General features: G+C 47.9%; 1 protein-coding gene across 1 annotated transcript in view; it reads left to right on the top strand.

The window, feature by feature from the left end:
- The window catches only part of LOC144152590 (uncharacterized), a gene marked incomplete in the record, with an annotated part of 83,020 nt that overhangs the window by 34,346 nt on the left and 22,656 nt on the right, over positions 1 to 26,018 (top strand). Inside the window, 8 exon segments of the mRNA XM_077683899.1 lie at positions 7,132 to 7,323; positions 7,715 to 7,869; positions 15,761 to 15,823; positions 16,337 to 16,447; positions 19,728 to 19,768; positions 20,889 to 21,005; positions 22,260 to 22,379; positions 23,508 to 23,740. Of these exon segments, the coding sequence (XP_077540025.1) occupies positions 7,132 to 7,323; positions 7,715 to 7,869; positions 15,761 to 15,823; positions 16,337 to 16,447; positions 19,728 to 19,768; positions 20,889 to 21,005; positions 22,260 to 22,379; positions 23,508 to 23,740 (1,032 nt within the window).

The raw sequence follows: 26,018 nt of genomic DNA, 5'->3' as shown, positions 1-26,018 counted from the left end.
TGCTTTAGCTGCCCGAGGCTGGCAACACTATGGTTGCACCCGAAAAGTTTGCGTACACCAGGACCAGGGAAAAACTCTGTTAGTGCAGTCATCACCTGTCTTGTGACAAGGCTTGCTGGGGCCCCCGACAACGACGAGTGCAGCAACATTTGCTTTCTTGTTCATGGTGCTTGAAGCTTTCAAAGAAAAAGTTCCTGACAAAGAAGCTATTTATTTCCTACACTTATGAGAGGAATGAAGGTCACACAGTGTCAGCAGTTCTTTCTGATTCAGGCCAGCAGGCAACAAAGAAGATGCTGTGATGCAAAAGAAAGCACATCCCTCTGGTCCAGCATAGTATGGAACTGAATACATTGCGCTGAATACATTGCAGTGAGGGGCAGTGACGAGCCCTTTGAATGGGCATGGTTCTGTGTGGAGGTGTGCAATGCGGAAGCGCGAGAGCCACCTATATTGGCGGTGAGATCTTTGAGTGGCGCCCCCTGGCTCTGACGTCGGCTTAGGGATTCGCGCCGCTGTCGTCTGTTACACTCCGCTTGGGAGGGGCAACAGTGCCTGGGCTAGAAATCGCCCGCTTCGTTGCTGTAGTGCGTTAAAAAGCGTATTTCTAGCGACTCAGTTATTTTGCCAGCTTCTGACGCATCTGAATAATTTGAAGCTGTATCCCCTACAAGTTTGCAACACACGAAGAGATAGAGAACAACTTCCTTCAGAGTATTGGTCAGAAGATCGTGTGTAACTGGTCCTTTCTTGCTTATTCGCGAGGATCAGCGATCAGAGCTTCTCGATAAGTATTCAAAATGCGTAAGCTTCCCTGCAGTATTTTTGAGATGCTCCTATGAAGACTCAACAGTCTAATACTACGTACCAAGCAGCGGCCTCTACACGCTCATCGCACAGCAGGAAATAAAGCGGCTTTCTTCTGTTTCTTTCGTTGTTGTCTTGTATCGGATTAATGTTTCTTGCTTTTTTTTTCTGCCCAACGCATTAATTTTTCTGCGCCGTCACCAACTTCTTATTAGGAGGTTTCGGGATGTTTGGGAGCCTCACAAAGCTCGTGTGGATATTTCCTTTATTTTGTATGGCATACATTCCCTTCTTCACAAATTGGCTTTCATTACGGCTGCGTGCAAGAAGGTGCATATCCGAAGCGTGCTTTGTTTATTCACATGTAAATACAATGAGAAGGTTTGTGCTACGCCACCGCGATCGCGCCTTAAACAACGTGGTCCACAGTACTCGAAGGCGGCTTTTGTGCTTCGAATTTCTATCGTAATTATATCGTTATCATAACGAACTGACTCTCAACTCGAACAATGATGACATGATTACGGTGTTGAAGGCATGATATACTCGCTAACTAACGTAATAAATAGTGCACCTGCATATATTACAAGACTCGAAACCGAAGAAGAATTCCAAGTAGCTCTTTATTGCTTTTCAACCCTTCCAGGCGCGAAGATCAAATCCTATTCTACTCGGGATGGCGTTCTATGATTTGAAGAAAATTACTTTTACTCTCTTGTCCTGCACTGAGGACCCGGCCCACTAACCAGATCAATTTAATTGTAAAACAAAGTTTTCCCCTCCTCCCCTTACTCCTCCTCCTCCTCTTGAGTGCAGTTTTCCTATAACGCATATCCGAATATCGGGAAGATATGGCTGTGCAAAATCTTCCGAAATATCCCTCCAGGTCTTAACAAACATATATGTGTTACTATAAATTTAACGAAGACGTGACTTGTTTTGCTCAATAAACCTCCGTACTGGTTAGATGCCTGGTATAGAATCAGCACGCGCGTATATACACACTGGGTTATTTGGAACTCAACTTACAGTTTTTGCAGTCTACAGTGCATGTCGGCAAACTTTCATGCTTTGACAACGTAAAGTGATGTGACAAAACGCGTTCGAGCGTTCGGCAAGTTTGCAAAAACTGTTTTACCTTACATATGATTACCGTGGGAATCGTGATGCCTTCTGCCGACAGCCCTGAAGGCCTAGAATTTGTTTTGGTCTTCCATTTTCGCTGTTGTCGGTTATTAGCAGCTGACTGTTCCTTTTGTTCGAATGCTTACATGGGAAGCTGACGCCTAGCTCCGACTCTTAGCGCTCCGCACAGGACCGGCTTCGCAAGGAATGGGGTGGCGCCGGCAATGTTTCTCCCGTAGCGGTATCCAAAACTATACTTTAATTGACACCATGAGCTAGTGTATGCGATTTTAAGCCTATTATTATGATAAAAAGTTAGCCACACGCCAATTCCGGTGCGGACAAGCATCAGACGTTGACCGGGCGCAAATAAACAGCAGGGAGAGTGATCCTGAGTGAAGCAGACGACAAATGCGAGAATCCCTAAGCTGACGTCACGGAGGCGCGCTTCGCAGCGCCGCCTGTGTTCGCGCTCACCGCCAATAGCAGGCTGCCCGACAAGCCTGCCGGTAAATTGTGGGCACCTTGCGCTGGTTGTTGCCAGGCCAGCTTGCGGGCCCCACTGCAGCAACGCCAGAAGCTCGTGGGCACAGGTGCGTCCACACACGCTCAAATCTCATGCTAGGACAACAAGCATCGTGCTCGGCATCTCCTCAGCACTCTGCCCATCACTGCTGAGAGGTCAGGGTTGGGTTGGTAGCACGCTTCAAGGAACATGTGTCAAACTCATTTGCAGTGATGGCCCCTCGGCCAGTCAACTACGGGAAGCATGTGCTGCCTTGTACCGGGTAAATGTTGGCCGGTGACAGCACAGAGGTGACGCAAAGCAGGCAAACTGTGGGCGCATCCAGCTGGGGACAGGTTCACGCCCCATTGCAGCATTGTGCGAGAAGACAAGGCAGTTGGGAGTGTCCCACTGCCGTTTTCATTCCTGCCTGTGGTGGCTGCACGAAGTTTCCTAACTCAAACTGTGTTTTGCAATATACCGTATTTACACGATTGTGGGTCGACCCTTTTTTTTTTTTCAAATTTGACAATCCAATGTTGGGGGGTCAACTTAGAAGCGAAATCGAACCGTCTACAGCTAGTAACGGCAAGGGAAACGAGAAATCGGGGGTGCTACGAGTTGGGGAGAGCTTTGCACCCTCGTTCCCATGGTTATGGTCTAAAGTGTGAACCGCATGGGGCGTTTTCTGCTCGCGAAAATGCGTCGCGCTGCCGCTGCCACAAATACCACCCGCATGCTGCGCGCTACGTGATCGGCGGCAGCAACATGGCGGCATCACCAGCTGCGAAGAGGTGCGCGTAGCTCCAGCGACCGCTTCTAACCGCTCTTTAAGATATCACTGAAGGCACAAACAAAGGCGTTTGGGCAGGAAAGGAGCTGATAATGTGGTTGAAAACGACACTATAAAGCATCATCCGCGCCGCTACGGAAAGCGCCAATTAAGGGGGGACGCGGCTTTCAACTTCGGAAAAATGACCAAAACATCGTTTTTTTGAAACCCGCATATTCGGCTTCTGTGTTTCCTATTCTGTGCGTCTGCAAAGTTTTTACGCTGAAAAGGGTCGCAAAGTGGCATAAAAAAATACTTTTGTCAGGCGCGGTGACAAACTATCAGCGCAAAAGGGTGAAAAAAACGGCAATTTTCGGAGCGCTCTATCTCCGCAACGGTGCCACCGGGCGCGGCCATTTTGATATGGTTAGATCGGCCGAGCGATCGTTTTTCCGGTTCCGCTCGTCTCTTTTATCTTCGTTCATTCACAAACGCACAAACGGCAGAAAAGAAACGACGCACAAACGAAGCTAGAAATAGATGCTGAAGCGCAATTGGTCCTCCGGTCGGGGCGCAGAACGACGACCCTCCTGATTGGATGTCGCGGGCGCAACGCAAGATGGCGGCCGCCTGAGCTGCGTAGCGAGCGGATTGAGTTCGTTTTCGCCGCTTCGCTCGGCCGAGTTTCTGTTCAATCTGTGGTATTCAAAACGGACGTTATCGCGATGGGAATGCCAGAGATAACGAGCCAGATTACGGGAAGTTGTGTGGCTCGAAAGGCGGAGGTCATCGAACGCTTCGTGGTGCGCGTGACTCTACCGTCGCCAGACCCCGGAGGGTGACGCGGTGTGCGCGCTTGCGATAGCGGTTCGTGAAGTGAACTTTTAGTCGGATTTGCGATGTTTACACGCTTAGTTATTGCTGTGTTTTGACTGTGGGCTCGCTAGCCTTGAGAAAGAAACGGTCGACGCGTCAAACGCTGCGGCGCGCACGGCATAGCCGACGCGCATTGGAGCATCACATGACTGGGCAACCGGTTACGATTGAACGCCAGTAGTTGTAATTAATGCCTGCGACGTTAGTTTTAATCTTAAAAGCGACCTGACCAGCCATATCAGGTATAATCAAAGCTCGATATGTCGCGGTAAGCGTGCGCTGCGATGCGCGCGAGCCATATCGCCTTTCTTGCGCAATGTTTCCCGTGCACTTGTAATTTTCATGCAAACAGGTGACGCGCATTGGAGCATCACATGACTGGGCAACCGGTTACGATTGAACGCCAGTAGTTGTAATTAATGCCTGCGACGTTAGTTTTAATCTTAAAAGCGACCTGACCAGCCATATCAGGTATAATCAAAGCTCGATATGTCGCGGTAAGCGTGCGCTGCGATGCGCGCGAGCCATATCGCCTTTCTTGCGCAATGTTTCCCGTGCACTTGTAATTTTCATGCAAACAGGTTTGAGTTAGTAATATAGGAATAAAAATATGCTCTCTGCGTTAAAAATGTACGTTACTGTGGCAGCATTTAACAGTGACTTTTTTAGGGAAATTATTGATACCATTGCTCAGGGCATACTGGCTGTGCTGCGAGAAATATTGGATGCCTTGAATGTCAAAAGTAGTAAAAAAAATATGCTCTTGCATTGAAGTTGGGAGTTATGCAGAATACATTACCAAGCTTCAAAGTAGCTCATTTTCAACCTTGTGGTATGCAAACTTTTGGCAATGAACACCTGCACTATGAGTACTAAGTTGGTGTGCCAGGCAAGATAAAACATGAAAAAAAAGCCAAAACTGTTCAAATTTAAGTTAAAAAATGCTTAACTTGTTGCCATGGTGACAACACTGCAAAAGGAGGTTGTCCAGTGCGATACAGCCAACCAACTAACCTACTTTGCATTGAAAGCCCATTGAAACCCATCTCCCCTCCGTTTGGTTTGCAAAGGGGGGTATGTACTCTTCACGGAGGAGCTGAAAATGATGTTTTCTGGAAAGAGAAAGGCTGAAAAGGCACTCCAATTTCAAGGCAAGGCCTTCCAGAAGCCCCATGTTCAAAAGGACATGAAAGGCTACAACCGTGACGACTTTTGATATGTGAAACCTATGTTGCAACTTCGGAAGCCGTTTTCTCAAAACAGTTTTTTTTGCCACCTGTGTCGCTTGTCCCAGGGATTTCTTCATGACTGCTGGGTCTATTTTGATTCCGTTTCTTGCATTACATTCCTTGATGAACTGTTCAGGTCGTGACACTTTTAGTTTTCCATATTTGTTTTTTGTGATTTTTTTTGTTCAAATAATCGTTCACAGTTGACATGCCTGTTGCACATTAACCTCTAAAAAAATGAAAACTAAAAAACATTGTGTTGTAAAAAAAAAATTCTAAAACTGTCACGACCTCGTCCATTCATTTGGGAATGCAAAGCACTTCGAACAAGTTTTCTATCATGTTTTATAAGCCGCTCAAGCTCGGTACAAGCGGAACAGAAAGAAAATTTAATACATAAAAAAGTTTTCAAAATATTAGTTTGAAATTTTTATGGTGTCATCAAAGAAGCATTTCCAGTTGCTGTGCCAATTTTCATCAAAATCCACAAAGAAATAAAAAAGTTGATTTTGAAAGCCACGTCCCCCCTTAAATATCTGCCGCCGTGGTAAGTCTAAACATCTCCGGCGGCGCCAGCCAGCTGTCCCGAGCGCTTTCAAGCTGCCGCCATGAAGAGCGCGCCTCCCCATTGGGGCAAGTCATCAGGCTACTCCCAGTGCCGCGCTCGTCACGCGTCATACCGAGGTAAACTTAAAATGCTTAAAAGCAGTAGAAGCAAAAGTCGCCCGTGCAACGCCAACGTGTACGAATCGCGTGCAAAAACGCGCCAAGAAGTGTTTTATTCGTCTCTAATAAACAAAATGGGTATTAGGGAATCCCTTAATTCAATGTGCGGCGTTAACGTAGCCCAAATCATATCACATTGTTCAGTACACTTCCGAACGCGATGGTGGGAGGCTAGTCGCTCAAAAGTACTTCGCACGTGGTCGCTTCCGTCAGCCGCCATGTTGTTTGTTTTGGTATCGCACGGCAGTGGCCGCTGCCTCTTGTTTTGATGGTTGTCATCTCGCAGTGAATGTGTTCTTCCCGCTCAACCCTCAGCGCATGGTTATTCCGGGTGCTTATACAAAAGCTTTTCTTTTTTTAACATCTACCGCGCATTCTGCGAGCGCACGGCTCTTGTGGGAGCATCGATCATTGAGCTTCTCTTTGTGATACGATTTTCTGGGCGGCACTCGCTTTTTTGTGTGTTTGTGTGTGTGAGAGATGCAATTTTTTGGGGTCGACCGACATTCGAGTCGACTTACAATCGTGTAAATACGGTATTGTGCTCTTCCCTGCTGCTTTCGATATTTGTGCTTGGTTTGCAGAGTTGGTGTGCTGTCGGGCTTCTTTCTGCTTCGACGGAGTAAAAAGCGCAACGAGATGGGGACGTGAGACGAGGCACTTTTACCGTATTTGCACGATTCTACCGCACTCCCTTTCTTGCTAAAATTAACCTTCAAATTTGTCTGCACGTTATAATCGGTCTCAAAGGCGAAACCGGCTTCAACAAAAGTGGCTAGCAGCATTGGTATGGACGCAGAACTCCTCCCAGAATCCAATTCTAAGTCTGCGTGGTAGAATAAGCATGAATTTTTCTACATAAACCTACCTGTGCGTTACAGGGTGAGTGCTTCTTGTGTCCCTGTCTTGTCGCACTTTTTACCATGTTGGAGTTGTTTCGCCGACTAGCCCAAATTTCTGCGTTGAATAGTCTTTCAGCTGCAGCCAGGGGGATCGTGCAGACGGCACGGCTGTGTGTGGCAGTTGTGTTGCTCGTTGAAGAGGACGGAGCACAAGCTGCTCCCCTGGCTCCCTCGCTGTCCTCTGTGCAGACGCCGGTGCCTCCACGTCGGAGGTCGCCCTCCAGCTGGGCCCTACGGACGTGGTGCAGGTGCTGGGCCACCTGGCGCGCAACATGGGCGTCGTGTTCGTGGAGACGACGCGCGAGTGCTCGGTCCGCCTGCGCTCCCAGCTGGGCATGGCCTCCCGCAAGATGCCCTGCTACTTTGACCCTCAGGGCGACGGTACGCCAGCCGAAAGTTTTCCTCATCTCGAAACCACAACGCCCCTGCGACACAGGCTGGGGCTCCTTGATAGTCCGTGGGTAGTCCAAGGATTCCCCACTCCATAGGAATGTATGGGAAAAACCGATGCTGGATTACTTCTGTGGGAGTCCGTGGTTAGTCCTGGACTGATAATCGAAGAGCCATGCTGGTTGCACACTGAGGACAACAGAGGAGAGGGAGCCGACTTGCCAGCTATTTTCCCACACTTGAGGAAGAAAGCATTGTTGTTGTTGTTTCACGTCTCTATTTCGCTTGAGTTGCCCTAGTTGGGCTTTACTCCTTGTAGGCCCGGTGCAGCTTCCGAGTGCGCTCGCTCTCTGTGCCTCTGCCCCCCTTGGTGCCACTGCAGAGGAGTGCCAAAAGCGCATCACGTTCCTGCCCGAGCCACCCTTATCGGAGGAGCAGAAGGCCTTCCTGCGGACGAAGTTCCCGGGCCCGCTTCTGCGCGAGATCAGGCAGACGCAGGCCAACGAGATCCTCATCCGCTCGTCGCCCTCGCCTGCGGTGAGCGCCATCACATCGCACAGACGGGGACAAAGAAAAGAGTTAATGGCTGGACTTATTACGGCACTGGGCAACGTAAAGGGCAAGATGTCACTTTGAAATCGCGCTGAAAGCATAGACAGAGGACGACGAAGCTGACTCACTCACCGTCCAAGCAGGTTGCGTGTCCAACCACCCGAGTTTTCTTTTGTGCCAGGAAACTGATGGCGTGCTTACACAGGGTGCGCCACACTCCTGTGTCGCTTTTGGATTCGGCAGTAAATTTCAATACCGCTGGAGCCAGTGTCAGTGCTCCTTCAGGTACTTGTTCAAGCACCGCCTGGTTTTCTGTACACGTACAATGCTAGCCTGTCATAAAATAACGCTCTTTATGTGCCGTTTTGGGCCGTTCTGCCGTTTACATTGCCTGGTGCGATAAAAAGTCTTGTGTAAAAGTAGTTCACAGAAAAGCGTCATTCATCTGATTTTTTTTTTTTTTTTTTTTTCTCATCTTCACATTTTTTTTTGTTTGTTTTTGTGAGGCGGTTGCAACAGAACCAACTAGCCCAAGCTCAAAGATTACAGGATGCAGCAAAAGGGGTACCTATTTTATCCTTCCCCGAATTTAGGTACGGAGTGAGACGTGCCACAAAGAGAGGGAAACAGACTGGGGCTTTGCTTTTGCACCTGTGACGTAGTCTTGCAGTGTCGTAGTACTCTGGCAATGTCAGTTACACCCGAAAGTGCGATTCCTGGCCCTGGGTGCTAAGCAGGCCTAGATACGAAAACAACACTCATGTTTGCAAAGTGGTGGCGACCCCTAGGAGGCCTGAATTAATTCGTGCACCCTGACTGTCATCCGTTTCATGGCGCAGGTGTTGCTGTGACATGCTAAAGGGCCAATGAAGACAAAACACATTTTCATTTGTTAAACACATTTGGTTCTTAAAAAGACTGCTTTGTCTTGATACCACTGATACCAATCTTGCAAACTTCAAATAGTCGAGATACAGTTGAACCTCGATATAACGAACCTCGATTTAACGAAATTCGCGATATAACGTTTTTTTTTTTTTTTTTTTCAAATTTTCTATCAAAATTTTGCTACATTTATGTATCTTTATCTCGATTTTACGAAGTAATGTCGTGCGGCGCTTTCGATTTGACGAAGTCATGGCAAGAAAGGAAGAACGAAATTCCGGTCGAGGCACGTTTTATTTTGCCTCTCAGAGCCTACATTGAAAACATTCAGTACTCACATCAACTCTTAAAAAGCTAAAATGAAAGAAAAGGGGTGAATTATGCGGTTGACAACAATTAAAAGCGATGAAAGAAGCTGCTCAAAAACCGCTAGCGGTCATGGACGGTTTAATAGTGCGGCCACAATTTTGACGTCTCCATCGTTGCCTACGCCAGCGCCCTCTAGCTTAGGCTGCCGGAGGCCGAAGCCTACTTCAAGTGTCTTTTTCTACGCGTCATTGCTCACGGTGCTGCTGCTCTAGGTTGTGCTCGCTGATAACCACATTAATATTTTGTTGGTCCATCATTAGATGAGTCTTATAAGCAGCATGAGCACTCCAAGGGAAAGAAAAGTGTTCTGAATAAGAGCCTGAGGAACTGTCGGTGAAACCGAAGGCCATTGAAGTGATGGATGCCATCGACGTTCTGCAGAGGCACGCAGGCGAACGCGAATGTTTAAGAGCAAGCCTTGTTAGTGCTGTCAGCATACGAGCATCACGTAAAGCCTGCCCTGGTCAAGAAACGCCAAGCACTGCTTACGGACTTCTTCACTATGGCTTGAACATCGAGTGCTGGTGGCAATAAATTGCTCTCCGAACGTGGTCAAAACGTGTTCATTATACAGCTGCGATGCGGAGAAATCAGTTTTTTTTAGGGCTTAGCGGGCATAAAAGTAATTGCTTAATCAAATTTGGCCAGATGATATTTAATGTAAGCTTTCCACTTTAGCGGGAGCACGTAAGCGCTGCTCCACAAAGTGAAGCGGTCCGTGTTTACTCCGCTCAACTCTCAATCATGGCTTTATCTCGATTGTCGTGGTTGCATCACGCGCCCATACTGCAGAGCCTTTGTGCATGAAAAAAGTATTTCGAAAGCATTATAGCAGCCTTCCGCTGTTGGCCCGCCGCACCCCTCAACGCCGCGCCTACGCCTACCACTGAACGGACAAAAAGAGGCGTAACTTCGAACCAGCACCTCGCCGGGGTGAATTTCACGGGGCATGGACGCGGGTTCAATTGACTAACAGCGGCGTTTAGTAGTGACCGAAATGAAAAAAAGAAAAAGTGGAAACCTAGTCTGCTATCATATTTAATGTGGCGTTGCGGAAAAAGCACCGGTTTTATGACGACACGAACTACTGTCGCCTATCCGAATTCCATTGCCAAAGTGTTGAAGCTCTTAATTCACACAATTTTCGCGTCCAGTTTTAGTACAAATTTCGGTTTAAGAGGAGAGGTAACTACATAGCAGTTGTTTCTGAGCGATGGGCAAGGTTTTGAAGTCTCAATAACTGGTTAAATAAACCTCGATTTTACGAAATTCTCGATTTAACGAAATTTTCGCCCGCAAGTACGACTTCGTTATATCGAGGTTTAACTGTATATAAAGGAAAGCATAAAGGAAACCCAGCCGCTTTCCAGCATTTTTTTCAATGACATCAGCATCTTTTTTATGCAATTTGCAGTCACCAACACAAGTCACCCCCACAAAAAATTACTGGGAGATTGTGGTGGGGTACCTAGTTCCTTTTGATGGTATCGTTTGGCTGTTAACGGGCAGTTAACACACTGAGAACTGTGCTTGTAGTGGTGTAGCCCATATTCCATCACCCCCGCCCATAGTAGTTTACTTACTGCAGCGAGAAATTTGAATGCTTTTCAATATTCCTTGCTTCTTTTTTTTTCCAGTTAAAAAAACATCTTTCGTGGCTGAAATGGAGCCGTGTGAGTTGCTAAAGACTCGTTCCTTCAAATTGAACAGCTGTGTTTTGTCTTCATGGAATTTTTAAGGCCCATTGTTATTAGTGTAAATCACATAATACAACGCATGCCGCAGAAGCCTCGAAAATCGGCACTGTAATCAAAACATTTGCGAATACAACCACATCGCAACCTACTTCTCAATCATTTTTTGTTTATCATAACTCAAACAAAGGCCTCTTAAAATAGAGGCGCGGTATTTATTTCTTCTTTTTTTTTTTTTTTCACATCAGCCACTGCTGCAGGGCTTACAAGCGTGGCTTTAACTTCTTTGTGTTTGTGTTTTTAGGAAGCACATCTGTTTCGTAGCGTCTATGATGTGATAAGTACAACGTGATAAGAACGCAACTGCAATTTTTTTTTCTCCCAAGCTCACGTTCGCCATGCCGAAGGTGGTGTTGCTTATCAGCACAAGGTACGGGTGGTGGAAACCTTTGGCATCGCGGCTCGCTATCTCCAGATGTTCGAAACCAAAAAGGGCCGTTGCTTATCTGCACAATGCCCTAAAAGAAACAACTTATACCGCTGTCACGCGGGCATTTTCAATCGCGATTATGTCGATCCAGATTGAGCTCGATCTGGATCGAGCGCTGCTACGCGGCAGTTTCAATCGCGATCGAGCTCGATCCCGCTCAAACTCAATCCTGGTTTCTCAAGCGCGATCGAACAAGAGCGGGCGAACTCTCGTCCCCGCTCAGTAATGGCACAGAAGGTGACAACTTCAACTAATGCTGCAAATTGTGTCAAATAACTTGACCCATATAAGCGTTCAGCAACATTTACATAGTTGCGTATACCTACGGCCGCGCGAAGTTACCAGACGCCGGCCGCAAGTGCATCGTTAGCGCTATCTGGCGTGCACAAGTGCAATCGGTGCAGCGGCAGTGCGTCGAGCGCGCTCGAAAACTCGATCGTGATTCACTTCAGTCGTGATTGAAAGTGCCCGTGTGACGAGGAGGAGAGAAAAAGAAAGAGCTCGCTATTTTTCGTGGTGTGTCAAGCAAGGGCAGTTGTTATCGCGTGCTTCCAAACGCGGAATACGCGAACTAAAGGCTGCCAATTTTTTTCCCTTTTCTATGTTGACGTACGAGGAAGCAGGGAGCGCCCATTGTGTGGGATGGCTGATTCAGTCTTTTTTGTTCTTTCTCTCGACCCTCAAACGATGCCCCCGCTGTGCCAGTCGATCAATGTTCGCACCTAAAAACCGCACTACAAACGGTTTTGCACTTCGGACAACCGCGTTTTAACCGGTATGCTTATGCATTGAGTTCAATGGGAGGCTTACCAGAGGCCAGGAAAACCCGTGTTATATAAGCGGTTACGTTTTAGATGGTCTACACTGTTCTATTTTTCTTCTGCAATCTGTCTATGGAAGCTGTTATAACCATGTATCCTGCATAAAAGATTTGTCAGCCGTTGGCATTAATTGGCTGGTACATGAAGAGCTGGCACGGAAAAACAATTGTGGGTTCCCTTTCGCAACTTCTGGTATGCTTCTGTAGTGTGGGGGACTGATGCAGGGGACAAACGCTTGCACATTGAGCAGGCATGATTTGGATGTGCTGAATCCTATGGGGGTTCGGCAATATATTGATACAGTTGAACCTCGATATAACGAACCATTATTTAACGAAATTCGCACTATAACGAATTATTTCAAGTTTTCTATCAAAATTTTGCTAAATGCATGTATTTTTGTCTCGATTTTACGAAGTAATTTCGTGCGGCGCTCCCGATTTAACGAAGTCACGGCAAGAAAGGAAGAACGAAATTCCGGTCAAGGCACGTTATATTTTGCCTCTCAGACCCTACATTGAAAAAATTCAGTACTCGCATTGACTCTTGAAAGGCTAAAATGAAAGAAAAGCGGTGAAATCTATGGTTAACAACAATTAAAAGCGAAGAAAGATGCTGCACAAACCACTAGCGGTCATGGACGGTTTAATAGTGCAGCCACCATTTTGACATCTCCATCGTTGCCTATGCCAGCGCCCTCTATGCTTAGGCTGCCGAAGCCTACTTCAAGCTTTTTTTTCTACGCGTCATTGCTCACGGTGCTGCTGCTCTAGGTTGTGCTCGCTGATAACCACATTAATATTTTGTTCGTGCATCGTTAGGTGAGTTTTGTAAGCAGCATGAGCACTCCAAGAGAAAGAAAAGTGTTCCGAACAAGAGCCTGAGGAAGTTCGGTGAAACTGACAGCCACCGAAGTGTGATGGATGCCATCGACGTTCTGCAGAGGCACGCAGGCGCACACGAATGTTTAAGAGCAAGCCTTGTTAGCTCTGTCAGCATACGAGCGTCACGCAAAGCCCGCCCTGGTCAAGAAACGCCAAGCACTGCTTACGGACTTCTTCACTATGGCTTGAACATCGAGTGCTGGTGGCAATAAATTGCGCTCTTTGAACGTGGTCATCTTCGTTTCACCAGCGTTCATTAGACAGCTGCGGTGCGGAGAAATCAGTTTTGTAAGGGCTCAGTGGGCATTAACCCTTTGAGGGTTTTTGCCGTACGTGTACTGCGGTGGTTTTCCGTCCCGCAAGGTCTTTGCCGTACGGGTACGATTTCGAGCATCCGTTTGAAATTTCGCTCCATATTAACGATTCATGCTCCCTGGGAGGTGCTGCCACCTCCTGGGACTTACAAGAAGTGTTTGAAATTTGATTGTGCTACCTTCTTGCGGTGAAAAACAGAACTCTCTGGCTTCGGCGCGTTACGGCGTCTGTACGTGTCAGCGCGTTTCGTGGTTTCAGTTTCGCCGCATGATCGCATTGGAGGCGTGCGAAACTTGATCGGCGCTCGCTATCAGGGGTGGCGGAAGTTGATTTCGATCTATATTGGCGCTGCTCTTATCTTGTTTATTACACATGCTCACTAGGTATTCCTGCCCTCCTTGCTTGGAACTGAAGTAACCTACTCGGAGACTCCGTTGCGGGGGCGGCGGAAGTTGATTTCTATCTATATTGGCACTGCTATTAGCTTGTTTATCACCGGCGCACACGAGTTATTCTTGCTCTCCTCGTTTACTGAGTTGACTTCGAGTTCTTCCGATGCACGGCAAAGCGACGATATGGCCCAACGAACTGCCCGTTCTGATGACGCCAATCGCGATGACTCATCTGACTCTGAGTTTGCTCCTTTTACCGAGTCTGAATCGGAAGAGAGTCTTTCTTCAGAAGAAGACGGCTCATTTTCGGACACTCGCTCTATGCGTGCAGACTGTGATAAGGCACTGTGCGTAGACCCGTGTTTCAAGGAATACCACACTCTGAAATACTATTGAACATTTCTCAATTCTAAGTGATGCTGACCCCAAAATACTGTTCCTGATAATTTTTTACTATTTAATCTAGACTTTAGACATTTTGTACATTCCAAATCCGTAATAAACTAATTTGACCACCAGGGAAAGTTTTTTTCAAAAAAATTCGACCCTCAAAGGGTTAAAAGTAATTGCTTAATCGAATTTGGCTGGAAGATATTTTATGTAAGCTTTCCGCTTTTCGGAGCACATAAGTGCTGCTCCACACGGTGAAGCGGTCCGCGTGTACTCCGCTCAACTCACAATCATGGCTTTATCTCAAGTGTCGTGGTTGCATCACGCGCCCATACTGCAGAGCCTTTGCACATAAAAAAAGTCTCGAAAGTTTCATAGCAGCCTTCCGCTGTTAGCCTGCCGCACCCCTCAACGCCGCGCCTAAGCCTTCCACTGAATGGACGAAAATAGGCGTAACTTCGAACGAGCAACTCGCCGGGGTGAAGTTCACGAGGCATGGACGCGGGTTCAATTGACTAACAGCAGCGTTTAGTAGTGACCGAAATGAAAAAAAAGAAAAAGTGGAAACCTAGTCTGCTATCATATTTAATGAGGCGTTGCGGAAAAAGCGCCGGTTTCGCGATGACACATGAACTACCATCGACTATCCGAATTCCATTGCCTAAGTGTTGAAACTCTTAATTCACACAATTTTCGCGGCCAGTTTTAGTACAAATTTCGCTTTAAGTGGGGAGGTAACTACATAGCAGTTGCTGCCTGGCGAGGGTCAAAGTGTTGAAACCCCAATAACTGGTTAAATGAACTGCAAAATCGAAACCTCGATTTTACGAAATTCTTGATTTAATGAAATTTGCGGCCCCAAGTAGGACTTCGTTATATCGAGGTTTAACTGTATATCATAAGTCCAGTTTTGTGTGATTGGATGAAACTTTAAATGTCAACATGAATGATATGCTATTCAGTGTGGCTTAAAATCATATTGTGTTGATCCGGGATATATTTCACCCAATGGGGATCATGTTGTACCTTGTTACATTTGTAGTTCGAAATATGAAATCATCTTATCTGAAGCCTACCTGAAAGCTTCACACATGTTGGACTGTTCATAGAGATTGAAACATACGGGAACTTACCGATTTGCTTCTCGCATGCGTTCTTTGACGATGAAATAGTCTGTGAGCTCAGCTTGCTTCTTCAGTCCCACGATGCCCATCCAGGTGTCCTGTCAGGCTTGTTGATGTCATCCAAATACCATAGGCCTTCTGCTGTTCCACAGTGGTGGCTAGCGATGCCAAATGCAAGCGAAAAGCGAAATGCACCCACAGGCCCAATTGTCACAGTAGTCTTGCTGCAGCAGCTAAACCAGGATTATCTTTAGTTCATGCCTCAAATGGTGTTTTTCACTGTTTGGATCGGTTTCTCCGCTTCATTTTGTGCAAGAGTCAGCATACCACTGCATTCTGGACCGTGCATATTTGTGTGCTGTTCCAATAACCTTGTGGTTGCGAGTTGGTGTCCTGTGTTCTTTATTGTAGATGGTTCATATTTTTTTAGCTCTTTTTTTCCCCAAAAAACGAGCTGTGTGCTTGCCGGCAGTGCAAGCAGGTGGGCTGATCTGGGTGTTTGCTCGTTGCAGTTGCTGTCGACGCCGGCCATCAAGACGACCAACCTGTGCTCCTCCACGTCGTCATCCTCGCAGGTACTAGAGCCAGCTCACTCGCACTGCACTGCTTTCTGCACTGCAGTGGCACCCCAGGGTGGCCGGGGTGGCCACCCACTTTCCCCCTGTGGGGTAGTAATGGGGGATCGGTAGCTGTGCTGGCTCATGGGGTGGGACCAAGTGGGACAAGGCTTGCGCACGCTGCATCACCTCCATGAGGTTGAGATATGCTTTCGCTGAGAGCTGCCGCGCGAGCACTGCACTGCACGGGGATTGCGTGCGCAACAAGAACTGTGCTGTGGGCCTTTCTATGGCGCTGTGGGGAACGAGTTTAAGCCCGGCTCCTTCCTCGCTGTGGGAATTTCCCGCTCGTTAGGGGTGGTATCTTGTGGGGAGAACGGGTGCAACCTCTGGGGTTCCTGGCGGGCATGCTGGGTGCGGTGTGCATGGCGGCTTGGCTGGCCGGCTCGCCTGTTTGTGCATCCTCCCCCTCTGTGGGTGTGTGTGTGTGGCCTCTGACGAGCGGGCCATGTGTGGCGTGCACACATGCAGAGCGAAGCAGCGGGCCAGTCCTCCTCTTCCTCCATCACTCACGTGATGATCCACACCGTCCCCGGCGCTGCGGCACGCATCACCCGCTCGACGGCGGCGGCCTCTCCACAGGTGGGTCTCTTTCCAAGGACCACCGGCTTGGTTTTCCCTTCATTGGAGCCTCAGTGGACACCACTCATTTTGGAGGGTCCCCCTTCTTCTCACAGCAATGGCTGTCGGTACTTTGTGTTGGTGCTCAGAGCCCACACTCCCGGCCGCAGTGATCGTGCACTGGTGTTGGTTTCGAGAGTAGGTTGTCATAGTAACGTATCTGGAAAGCAGTGCATCCTCTCGAGTTATTGAGAGGGGCAGCCAGACAGCTGTAGATGGGCCCCATTTTCGGAGGCTTGAATTGTGTGGATTGGGTGCCCGATCAATGCGTGGTCTCTTGCGATGCCATAAGGGTTGGCTGTGTGCTGTGTTGGCAGTTGGCTGGGGTGCCTGCCTTCGAACTGGCAGGCACCCTCTCCTGAGGAACTGTGCTGGGGAGCAGACCTTCGTCGTCCTTGTGCAGACGTATCCGTTGGCCACCACGGTGGTCTTCCTGTTCGTCACCAACTGGCGAATCCTGCAGGTAAAGCCAGGACTGGTGGGCCGTTCATGGTGAAATTATTAGGACACGAGCTTCTCTTGTGAAGTTGTAATTGCAAGGGCTTCATTGCCTAAATGTCATCAAACTGGTCCTCGCATTAGTATCTCTATCCTTTCCATGTGGTTGTGACTTGAGCCACAAAGGAAAAAGAGAACACTCTTGTGGCGGATCATGCGTTTATACAAGGTATGACGTTGCAAGCAGCAGCAGGAATGCAAGCAGATACGGCGGTGAGAGAACGAGAGCGCGCCCATACGGCCAAATCTGATGGCTGCTTTCACTAGCGATGAAGATTCATAGCACAGTTTTCTGCATCTGAAACTTTGTTTGCGTGAAGAGTTCTATGCTGGCCAATGGTAGCAAGCTGTCGTCGCAGTTTTCTCCATCACTGCATGGTTGCTGGTAGTGCTGTGTTGATGCTGGCTGTGCCTTGCACGGTGTGGGCGGTATCCATGATGGTGTGGGTTCGCTTGACATATGTGCACCACGTTTCCGCGTGCAATTTATGCGTGCAATTTATGCGGTAACCGTGAGTTTTAGCTGTGAATTTCAGTCTAGCAAGATTCCTATGTGACGAATTAAATTGTGAATTTCACCGACTTTGTGTCATATTGAGATGCTCTAGTGTGTAAGGACACCGATGCCAGCCCCTGTGATTGGTCCTCCATTGAAGTGCTGGAAAGGGCCTTTGAGCTGACCCAGAAGGCGTCCTTTTTGTCTGTGGCCACGGTTGCCGCTATGACTTGCGTGGCTTCTTACCGCAAGCAAGCCTTGCTACAATAGGAGCGTCTACTGTGGACGCTAGCTAATTGGTATACTTTGATTTTAGCAGCCTGCTGCCCTTTGTGTGGTTGCTTATATTTGATTATTTGTGTTGCTTGGGCCATCTCAGCCCCCAAGCTTGGGCAGCGCCCAAAGATTGGGTGACAAGGATGTTTCGTGCGCAAGTTTTTTGTCAGCAAGATCTTTCCTGCCCTGACTGCACCAAGAGGACTGGTACTGGAAAAAGGTCTGTATGGGAAGCAGACGGGGCTGGTTCAGCACTCAGCACAACAGGGTGTCTTTCCATTCCTGTTAAACTACAGTCAAATCTTGATATAATGGACTTCAGTTTAATGAAATTCACGATGCAATAACTTTTTTTATTTCCCGATGTTTGCCATATTGAAAACAATGTATTTGTATCCCACTGGTATTTGTTTCCCGGTTTAGGTAATAATTTGCCGCAATTTTGATTTAACTAAATCCCCCTTTCCTTTTTGAGAGCTGCTGTTTCATGTTTGCTGCTATCTGGTTCGGTCCCCCTTAGCCTCTCATTGCTGCGCACACTCCACCCAGTGCAATGCTGGGGGCCCCAGGGAAGAGAAGTGCTCGGCATATCTGCGGTGCCGTGGCGGTGGCTTATTACAGATCCCCCATTTTGCATTATTAACTGAAATTGAGGAAACAGGTGGAGTCCGAAGATGTATTTTAGTGAGATTTGTCACAAGCAGTATCATCTCTTGCTACCTCAATACTTCTTTTTGCCTCACTGTGAGCTTCTGAGGCGATTGCAGGGAGGCTTTCATGGGGCCAGGAAAACATGCCTATCAAATCACATTGCTAGATGCATCATTGAAAAAAAGCGAGTCTGCATCCAGCAATGCTAATTTAGAATGTGGAATTAGAAGTGTTCATTGTAGTTAAAGGAGCACTGACACCAATTTTCGGCGTTAATATTATTGCACAGTTCACTTCCTTCACTCAACAGAGTACCCTGGCTGAAATATGAGCGGCCTGCGACGCGAAGAACATGGTTCAATTGGATCTCATTTATCGCGCCAACGAAGCAGCGCGCGGAGCGGCACTCAGCAAATGGACATCAGTGTGACATCACCCCGTGAAGCCAAAAGACGTGACGCGACAGCACTCGTCAAAAACTCGTGACGTCACTTCACGCGCGGCCCCGCAAGTGGTAAGCGGGCGCCGGTGATGTCCGCACAAAGCTGTGAGGTCAGGCAGGGATTCTGTCATATGCGCCGTTCGGGATGAAAGCGCAGCAGGAATTCGAAACAAACGATTTTCAGGCCGTTCAATGTAATAACTTTCGCGCGCTGAAGTATTTGAGGTGCTGGTTCGGGTTCACCAGACCATTAAGCATCGATAAAAGCAATAAAAGTGTAACAAAATTTTCATGTCAGTGCTCCTTTAAGCTGCACGTGACAGCACCAATGAAAGAGCTGGGATAGCTGGCTTGCACCTGCTTTAGGCTTCAGTGTTGTTCCCTCTGTGAATTCTTGCAAGTAGACTTCTTCAAAAGTTTGACGCCGGTGTCTCGGCTTCGTCCGCATCGCACGAGGCCACAAAGGTGGAGGCTACCAAAACCGGACCACTCTTTCATTGGTTCACGGTGGTAAGCAAAGGACTGCTGTGCCAGGCTTTCCTCGTGCCATCCACTTGCGAACGCAGTGGGCTCTGTTTTGAAAGTCCTTGCATGGCAGTGGCATCTTGTTAATACAGGTTTGCCACAAGACCTGGGCTGCTATGGATTTTGTGTCAGTAAGGGAAGATGCAGTGAACAGATCGCAGTAGCGTGGTTTCTTTTTTTTTTTTTTTTTATTCGGTTCCCCTTGTTTTCTTCAAGGTGCCTCGGAAGCAGCAGCTGTTCGGCTTTTTATTATTTTTTTCCCCAGATGTTCTGAAAGCAGTGCAGTATTAGATGGGAACGTGTTTTCTCTGGCGGTTGCCACAGGTGATGTTCTTTTGGCCTTTTCTGTGCAGGGTTCGTCGCAGGAGAATGACACAGCGAGACCAAATTTGAAGTGAGTTGCTTGTCTTCTATAGGTACTTTGAAGAGCTCATTGCACGAGTGGCAGGCCTTGATGCCACCCTCCGACCCAGTTGGGCAGAGCGGGAGTGCGTGGGTAGCTTACTCTGCACAAAGCAAATGGGGTGTGCGGGGTGCCTGAACTTTGCCTTAACCCCAATCAGGCAGGAGATTGTGTAAAGCTGTGTTACGCGAGGGATGTTGAAGGATCTGTAAAGACAAAATGCAACTTTCAGTTTGAAAGACTACCCTTTGGTGACTCACTCAGCTCTGTTGCAGCCAAGAAAGATGTATTTTTAGGCAAAGAACCGCAAGATTGAGAAACTCCAATTTTGTGGTGCGGTCCCGTAATATGGAGCAGCACTAAAAGCATAGTTATTGGTGCATTAAGGGGGGGACATGGCTCTTAAAACAATTTCTTTTTGAGGTAAACTCTGTGAAACTTGTCAGTCTTGCTGCTTTTCGCCCACTGATTTCAAATATGCCATTACTTTTTGAGTCAGTCAATTAGTTCCCGAGATAGTCATTTTTGGAGGAACAATAGACAGAAGTGTTAGTCATAAAACGTTACTCTTTATATTTCTCAATACTATGAACTCTGGTGAATGCAAATAGGAAGCGGTTTTTCGATCCACTGATTGGAACTAATCTTACAGCTCATTATACTTTGGTTCTTGAAATGGGCACTCAAAATGGTTCCTTGCCACTGGTGCCACCAAGGTTTAATGAGCTGTAAAATTAATTCCAAGTGGTGCGTCAAAAAACTACACCAAAAAACTGATTGCACATACAAGATTATGTTGTAAAGAAATCGCTACAAAGTGGCTGAAAAGGTGCCACTGTTCCAGACATTTTGTTAGTATCTCAATCACTTGTTTGAAGTTTGCGATAACATTGGCACCATTGTCATCAGGAGGAAGCAGTGTTCGTAATGCCCCGTGCTTGTGTTTTACCTCCGTGACCCCTTTATTAAACATGGTTGAGGCAGAAGGGTCACGCAGCACCTTGTCTCCCCTGTCAGGGTGGCTCAATGCCTGTGGGCTGAGGGCATGTGTAGCAGCAGTGGCTCCACCACCTTCCCCAGCCCTGATGGCTGTCGCCCCTGTTGCGTGCAGGCTGCTGGTGTACCCTCCGCCGCCGAGGACGGGGGGCATTGCGGTGCACAGTGCGGACCTTCGGTGCCTGCGGGAAGGGCAGTTCCTCAACGACGTCATCATTGACTTCTACCTCAAGTGAGAATGAGGGGGTGGGGGGAGGGGGGCAGTTGGCCTGGCAGGTGAGACTGTTCTCCTCTGGGTACAAGCCTAACAGCTCCTGTACACACCTGCTCTGCTTCGAACGCTCTAACTGTTGTTTGACCAACAGGTGAAAGAATCTTGCGGTTCGACCTTGGAAGTTCATGGGTTTTGACCTGGATTTCTCTTACTGTAAAGTGTTCTCTTGGTTCAACAATACGTTCGTAAATAAAGGAATACGGGTGGTTTTGGTATTTTGCAGGGGCTGTGAGCAGCATACCAACGCGTTTAAATAACGTTCTGCATCACTCTGGAGGTGCCTGGCTTGTTTGTGCCTATACCAAGAGAGGATATTGCGCCTGCCAGCAGGGTCCCCCGGCTAGCCGAGGGCAGCTGTGGAGACTTGCCGGGGGAGAGAGTTTGAAGTCGTGATCATAAGCGCCCCACCGGGTGCCTTGAGACTAGATGCGGGGAAGAAGGGCACTGTGAAATGGACAGGCATCATGTCCTCTGTGGCAAGGTGGTGAGCCATGGAGAAAGGAGGGGACTGTGTGAGATCAGCACCAGGGGAACGGCCTCGCAGTTGTATTGTTTTTGGGCGAGATAAGTTATGACGATGGTGATGATGATGATTGCTATTGGTTTCCCCTTTGTAGCGGGGTGATGACATGTCATCTTACCAAAAAGGTCTAATATACCTATGTTTTACACGCTTGGTTCAATACTAGCGCTGCTTACGGCCGGCACAGAAAGCTTATTAGACACAAAACACTTTTTTTCCCTGTTACAGGTGGTAACTGTACTAGGCAATATTCCCCTCTCTGCTTTGCGTCCACCAGCATTCTAATCTTCTTTTCGTCCCCTCGACAGCCTTGAAGTTAACTTCCTCTGTGATACCCTTAAATCCTAAGGCTTCTGGAAGCCCAATATTCCCTTCATGTAAAAAAAAAGAAAAGCTGACATCTAGCTGACGTCTGGCCAGCGAGCCTTGCGGTCAGCACAGTCAAGCCGATCCGAAATAGTTTGCGTCTCAGAAAATGTCGTGCGAAATTGGCAAGGAGGATGCAGGAAGTAGAACAGCACTTTCAAATAAATCTTTCTACTAGACAAAGTCGCGTAAGCGCATTCTGGGCACTCGAAAAATGGTGTAGGGACTCCTCCAGACTTTAAGCTACACGAGCACCCTTGCAGCGTTTACAAATCACTCCAGTGTCTCCCCTTGAAAGTCTGGCACGTCTTCTTCCAACGCAGGTACCTGGTGCTGGAGCGGCTGAGTGAGGAGGTGCGGCAGCGCACGCACGTGTTCAGCTCCTTCTTCTACCCCCGCCTCACCCAGCGCCTCAACCGAGCGCTCGGCCCAGCGGGACTCTCGTGAGTTCAGCGATTCTGGAGTGTGGTTGCGTTTCTTGGGACCCTTATACTAATGTGCTGAAAGAAAAGTTGGAGAGGGTGCAGAAAAGGGCTGCGAGGTTTGTGACAGGTAATTATGATTTTAGAATAACTAGTTCTGAAGTTCTACAGGCCTTGGGATGGAAACCCCTTTGTGGGCGACGGAAAGTTCAACGACTTAAATGTCTTCATAATATATACCATGGTAAGGTTGGAATAAACAAAGAACGGTATTTAAAGACGCCTAGTTGCACCGAAAGACGCCGAACAAAAAGATCATGTACTATATAAAATTAGAGAAATACCTGTCGATTGAATGTATTTCAATACTCTTTCTTTTCAAACTCTATTAGCGACTGGTAGGCACTGAAAATACCAGTATTCTCTGATTCTGATTTCCTAACAGCCATTGAAAGCAGAATTTTGAGTTGATGAAATAACTGATATAGTTAACATGTTGTATTCGCCGTTCTTTGTGCCTTGTTTGGTTGCTTATTTTGGATCTGTAATATTACTGCTTTCATCGTACTCCTGCGTTTTGTACTTTTCTTACGGTGCTGTGCTGTAAGTCTTCAGATTTCTTTTGTATAATGTTATGTGTAATTTTAGTTTGGTTATGATTTGCTGCTTGTATTCTTTTTTCTATTGTAACCCCGTTACAACAATGCCCAATGGGCGATGTAGGTATGTACTTGAATTAAGTAAATAAATAAAGAGGCCGCTCCTATTGCAGGAGATTGGCATGCGACCACCAGAGGCGGCGTTGTACAGCAGGGAGCGCTTTGTCACTGTGGCGCCCACAGGAGCAGGCGGGGTTGGGCCTCTCAAAGGCTTTCTCGTTCTGCAGGGACCTTCCTTGGGGCCAATCATGTCATTTAAAAATGAACCAACAAAGGGGCAGTAACTTTGGGCCACAAGTGGTTTTTGTCTTTCTGCAATGTGTCTGGAGATTCTTTGGAGCATGAAGCAAAAATTGCGGTATGTGGTAGGCAATTCAGTGTTAGTGTTCTGCCACTGTTCAGCGCTAGCTGACTGCTACTTGCTCTCAGAGCTGAGGTTTGTTGGCCCTCTTGTTCTGACGCCGTTGGCGTTTGGTGCTGCACCTTTCAGGCCAGCGGCCCGGCGGCACCGCAACGTGCGCACGTGGACCCGGCACGTGGACATCTTCTCCAAAGACTTCATCGTGGTGCCCATCAACCAGAACGCCCACTGGTTCCTGGCGGTGGTGTGCTTCCCGGGCCTGGTGGCACGCACCTGCCCGCCGCAGGAGATTGCCGCCGAGCAGGAGCAGCCGTTCCACGCCGCGGACAGCCCCGCCAGCCCGAGAACACCGCCCGCCGCCGGTGAGGGCACACAAACTCCTTTAAGGGGGGACGAGGGTCTTAAAGCTAACTTTTTTGTTTATAGGTTGAAACTTATGAAAATTTGCACACAGATGTGCTTTTCTCTGTAGATTTCAAATATGCAATTATATTTGAGCTGGTGCTGTTAGTTCAAAAGTTATCATACAAAGTCTAAACCGCAATTAGGTAATTTCTTACGCAGCTTTAATGAACTTTCGCATTGCATTTTGTCGCTTTTAATTCCATGAATGGATAGCCAGAGAGTTCCCATACCCGATGACATTCTTCGTTTTTCTCTAAAGTCACGGCATTCTAAATAAATATGTAAAGTACAAAAGATGGCAGTATTCGATATTTTGGCTCATCAAAATAACTGCAAGTCATTATTTATGCGTAGCCTAAACAGAAAAACTAAGAATGTCATCGGCTGCCTCAGGCTGTACTGAAAAAAATGGTACCAAGATTGACCTTATGAAGCAAAAAGAAGTTTCCAAAAAGCTGCGTAAGGCTGAGGGAAGTGACCAAAAATATGAAACTGAGAAAACTGCATTTGAAGTTTGGCCATGTGTTATGAGATGAACCGTCAGTAGTGTAGCTTCAAAATTTCCCAGTAACAAAGACATGTTCTTCCCATTTTCAAATCTGTCTTTGGATTCCAAAAATGTCAACTAGAACTGGAGATAGAAAAGGCCAAGTAACGGACCCCATCAGGAATTTAGCAAAATTTGTCGACTTCGAATCGGTTGGCATTTTGCTAGCGTTGTGAAATCTGGTGGTGTCTTGCTGGCGTCGTGAAAACTGCAACAGTCCTTCGTAAAGTGCCATCATCCATTACAGTGCACTGTGGTACCCAGAATATTGGGTACGGCAGAAGTGTGAGGGTGAAACTTGCTTTAGGTGCCCCCCTTTTTTTTGTTCTTTGGTGAGGCTATTTCATTCGCGGTTTTTATGCTGGAAGTTTGAGAGGATACAGGGGTGGGAAACTGCGCAGTGCGTTTTCCGCAAATGCATCATGTTGTTCAGCTTCAGAGGCTGCTGCAGTGTCCTCGCAAACCTGAACCACTTTCCTCAAGTGCGCTTGGAATGTCTTGTGGTGCAGGCCTCTGTGGGACAAGTTCATACCAGCACAAAAATCTGACAGAGCAGTCACCCCCTTCCCGATGCTTTGAATACTTTTCAAAGCCCTCATATTCACTTCAAAAGGAGTGATATTGCCAGATCCTTCGGTCCTTGGTGAGGAAAAACGTTCCACACGGTGTTCACAAACCGAGCACGTCACCTCGAGCTTCACAGCGAGGTCGTACTGCCGGTCAGCCTTCCTCAAATCCGGCGCCGCCAGCCCGCACTTGCCGCACCTGACGTGCGCAAAAAGGTCCTTCAGCATTGCAAAATCCACTAAGACAAAATCTGGGCCGGATTCTTCCTCTGAGTGCGCCAAATCCACTTCAAGGAGGTCGAATTTCCGCTGCGTTGCTGACTTGGTCTCCATTCCGCGCTTGACCTCGTACGCGTGTTCCGTACGCGCGGCGATCTCCTCCGCCGTGTACAGTTAAACCTCGATGTAACGAAGTCGGTAAAATTCGTAATTTACTTCGTTACATTGAAATTTCGCTACATTGAAATTCGCGGTTATAATGAAGAATTCATCCCGTGAAGCGTTTCCTGAAAAAGAAAACGTGGCGCGCATACACGGCCGGCGCACTGTTTCTGTTTCTATCGGTGCTTAATCGTCTACGTGGGCATCAGCGTGATCCGCATCGAGCGTTTTCTTCCCGCAAAAACGCGCCCCGCAAGCCACAAGCGCGCTGACGCAGCCGCGGAGACCACCCGCGCGATGCAGGTAGCTCCAGCGACCGATTCTAACCGCTCGCTGAAACGCAACTCGAGGGGCAAACGAGAGGGGGCATGCGAGAAAAAAAGCGGATAACGTGGGCAATATTTTCACTGTAAAACGTCATACGCGCCGCTTACGAGAGTGCCCATCAAATATCCTCCGCGGCGGTAAGCCTTGTCGTCTAGCCAGCCGGCATCCCCGGGAACTTCGAAGCTCCCGCCATAGGGTGCGCGCCTCCCCATTGGCGAAACCATGGCGAAACTGGTCAGGCTCCTCCCACTGCCGCGCGCAGCGCGAGTCACTTCCCGCCGCCGGCACGCAATCGCAAACGCCGGTGTAAAAAAAAAAAACAAAAAACAACGCGCGTGCAAGGCTTATAAAGATTCACAAATGCTTGCTGGGACGATGAAACCCAACAAGCATGAGCGAACTCGAACGAAGTGC

Source organism: Haemaphysalis longicornis, unplaced genomic scaffold (assembly GCF_048455015.1).
Source record: "Haemaphysalis longicornis isolate Haplotype H1 unplaced genomic scaffold, Haemaphysalis longicornis Haplotype H1 scaffold_9, whole genome shotgun sequence".
NCBI lineage: Eukaryota > Metazoa > Arthropoda > Arachnida > Ixodida > Ixodidae > Haemaphysalis > Haemaphysalis longicornis.
Note: the sequence above shows the minus strand (reverse complement) of the source record. Positions and strands in the feature narration are given on the sequence as shown.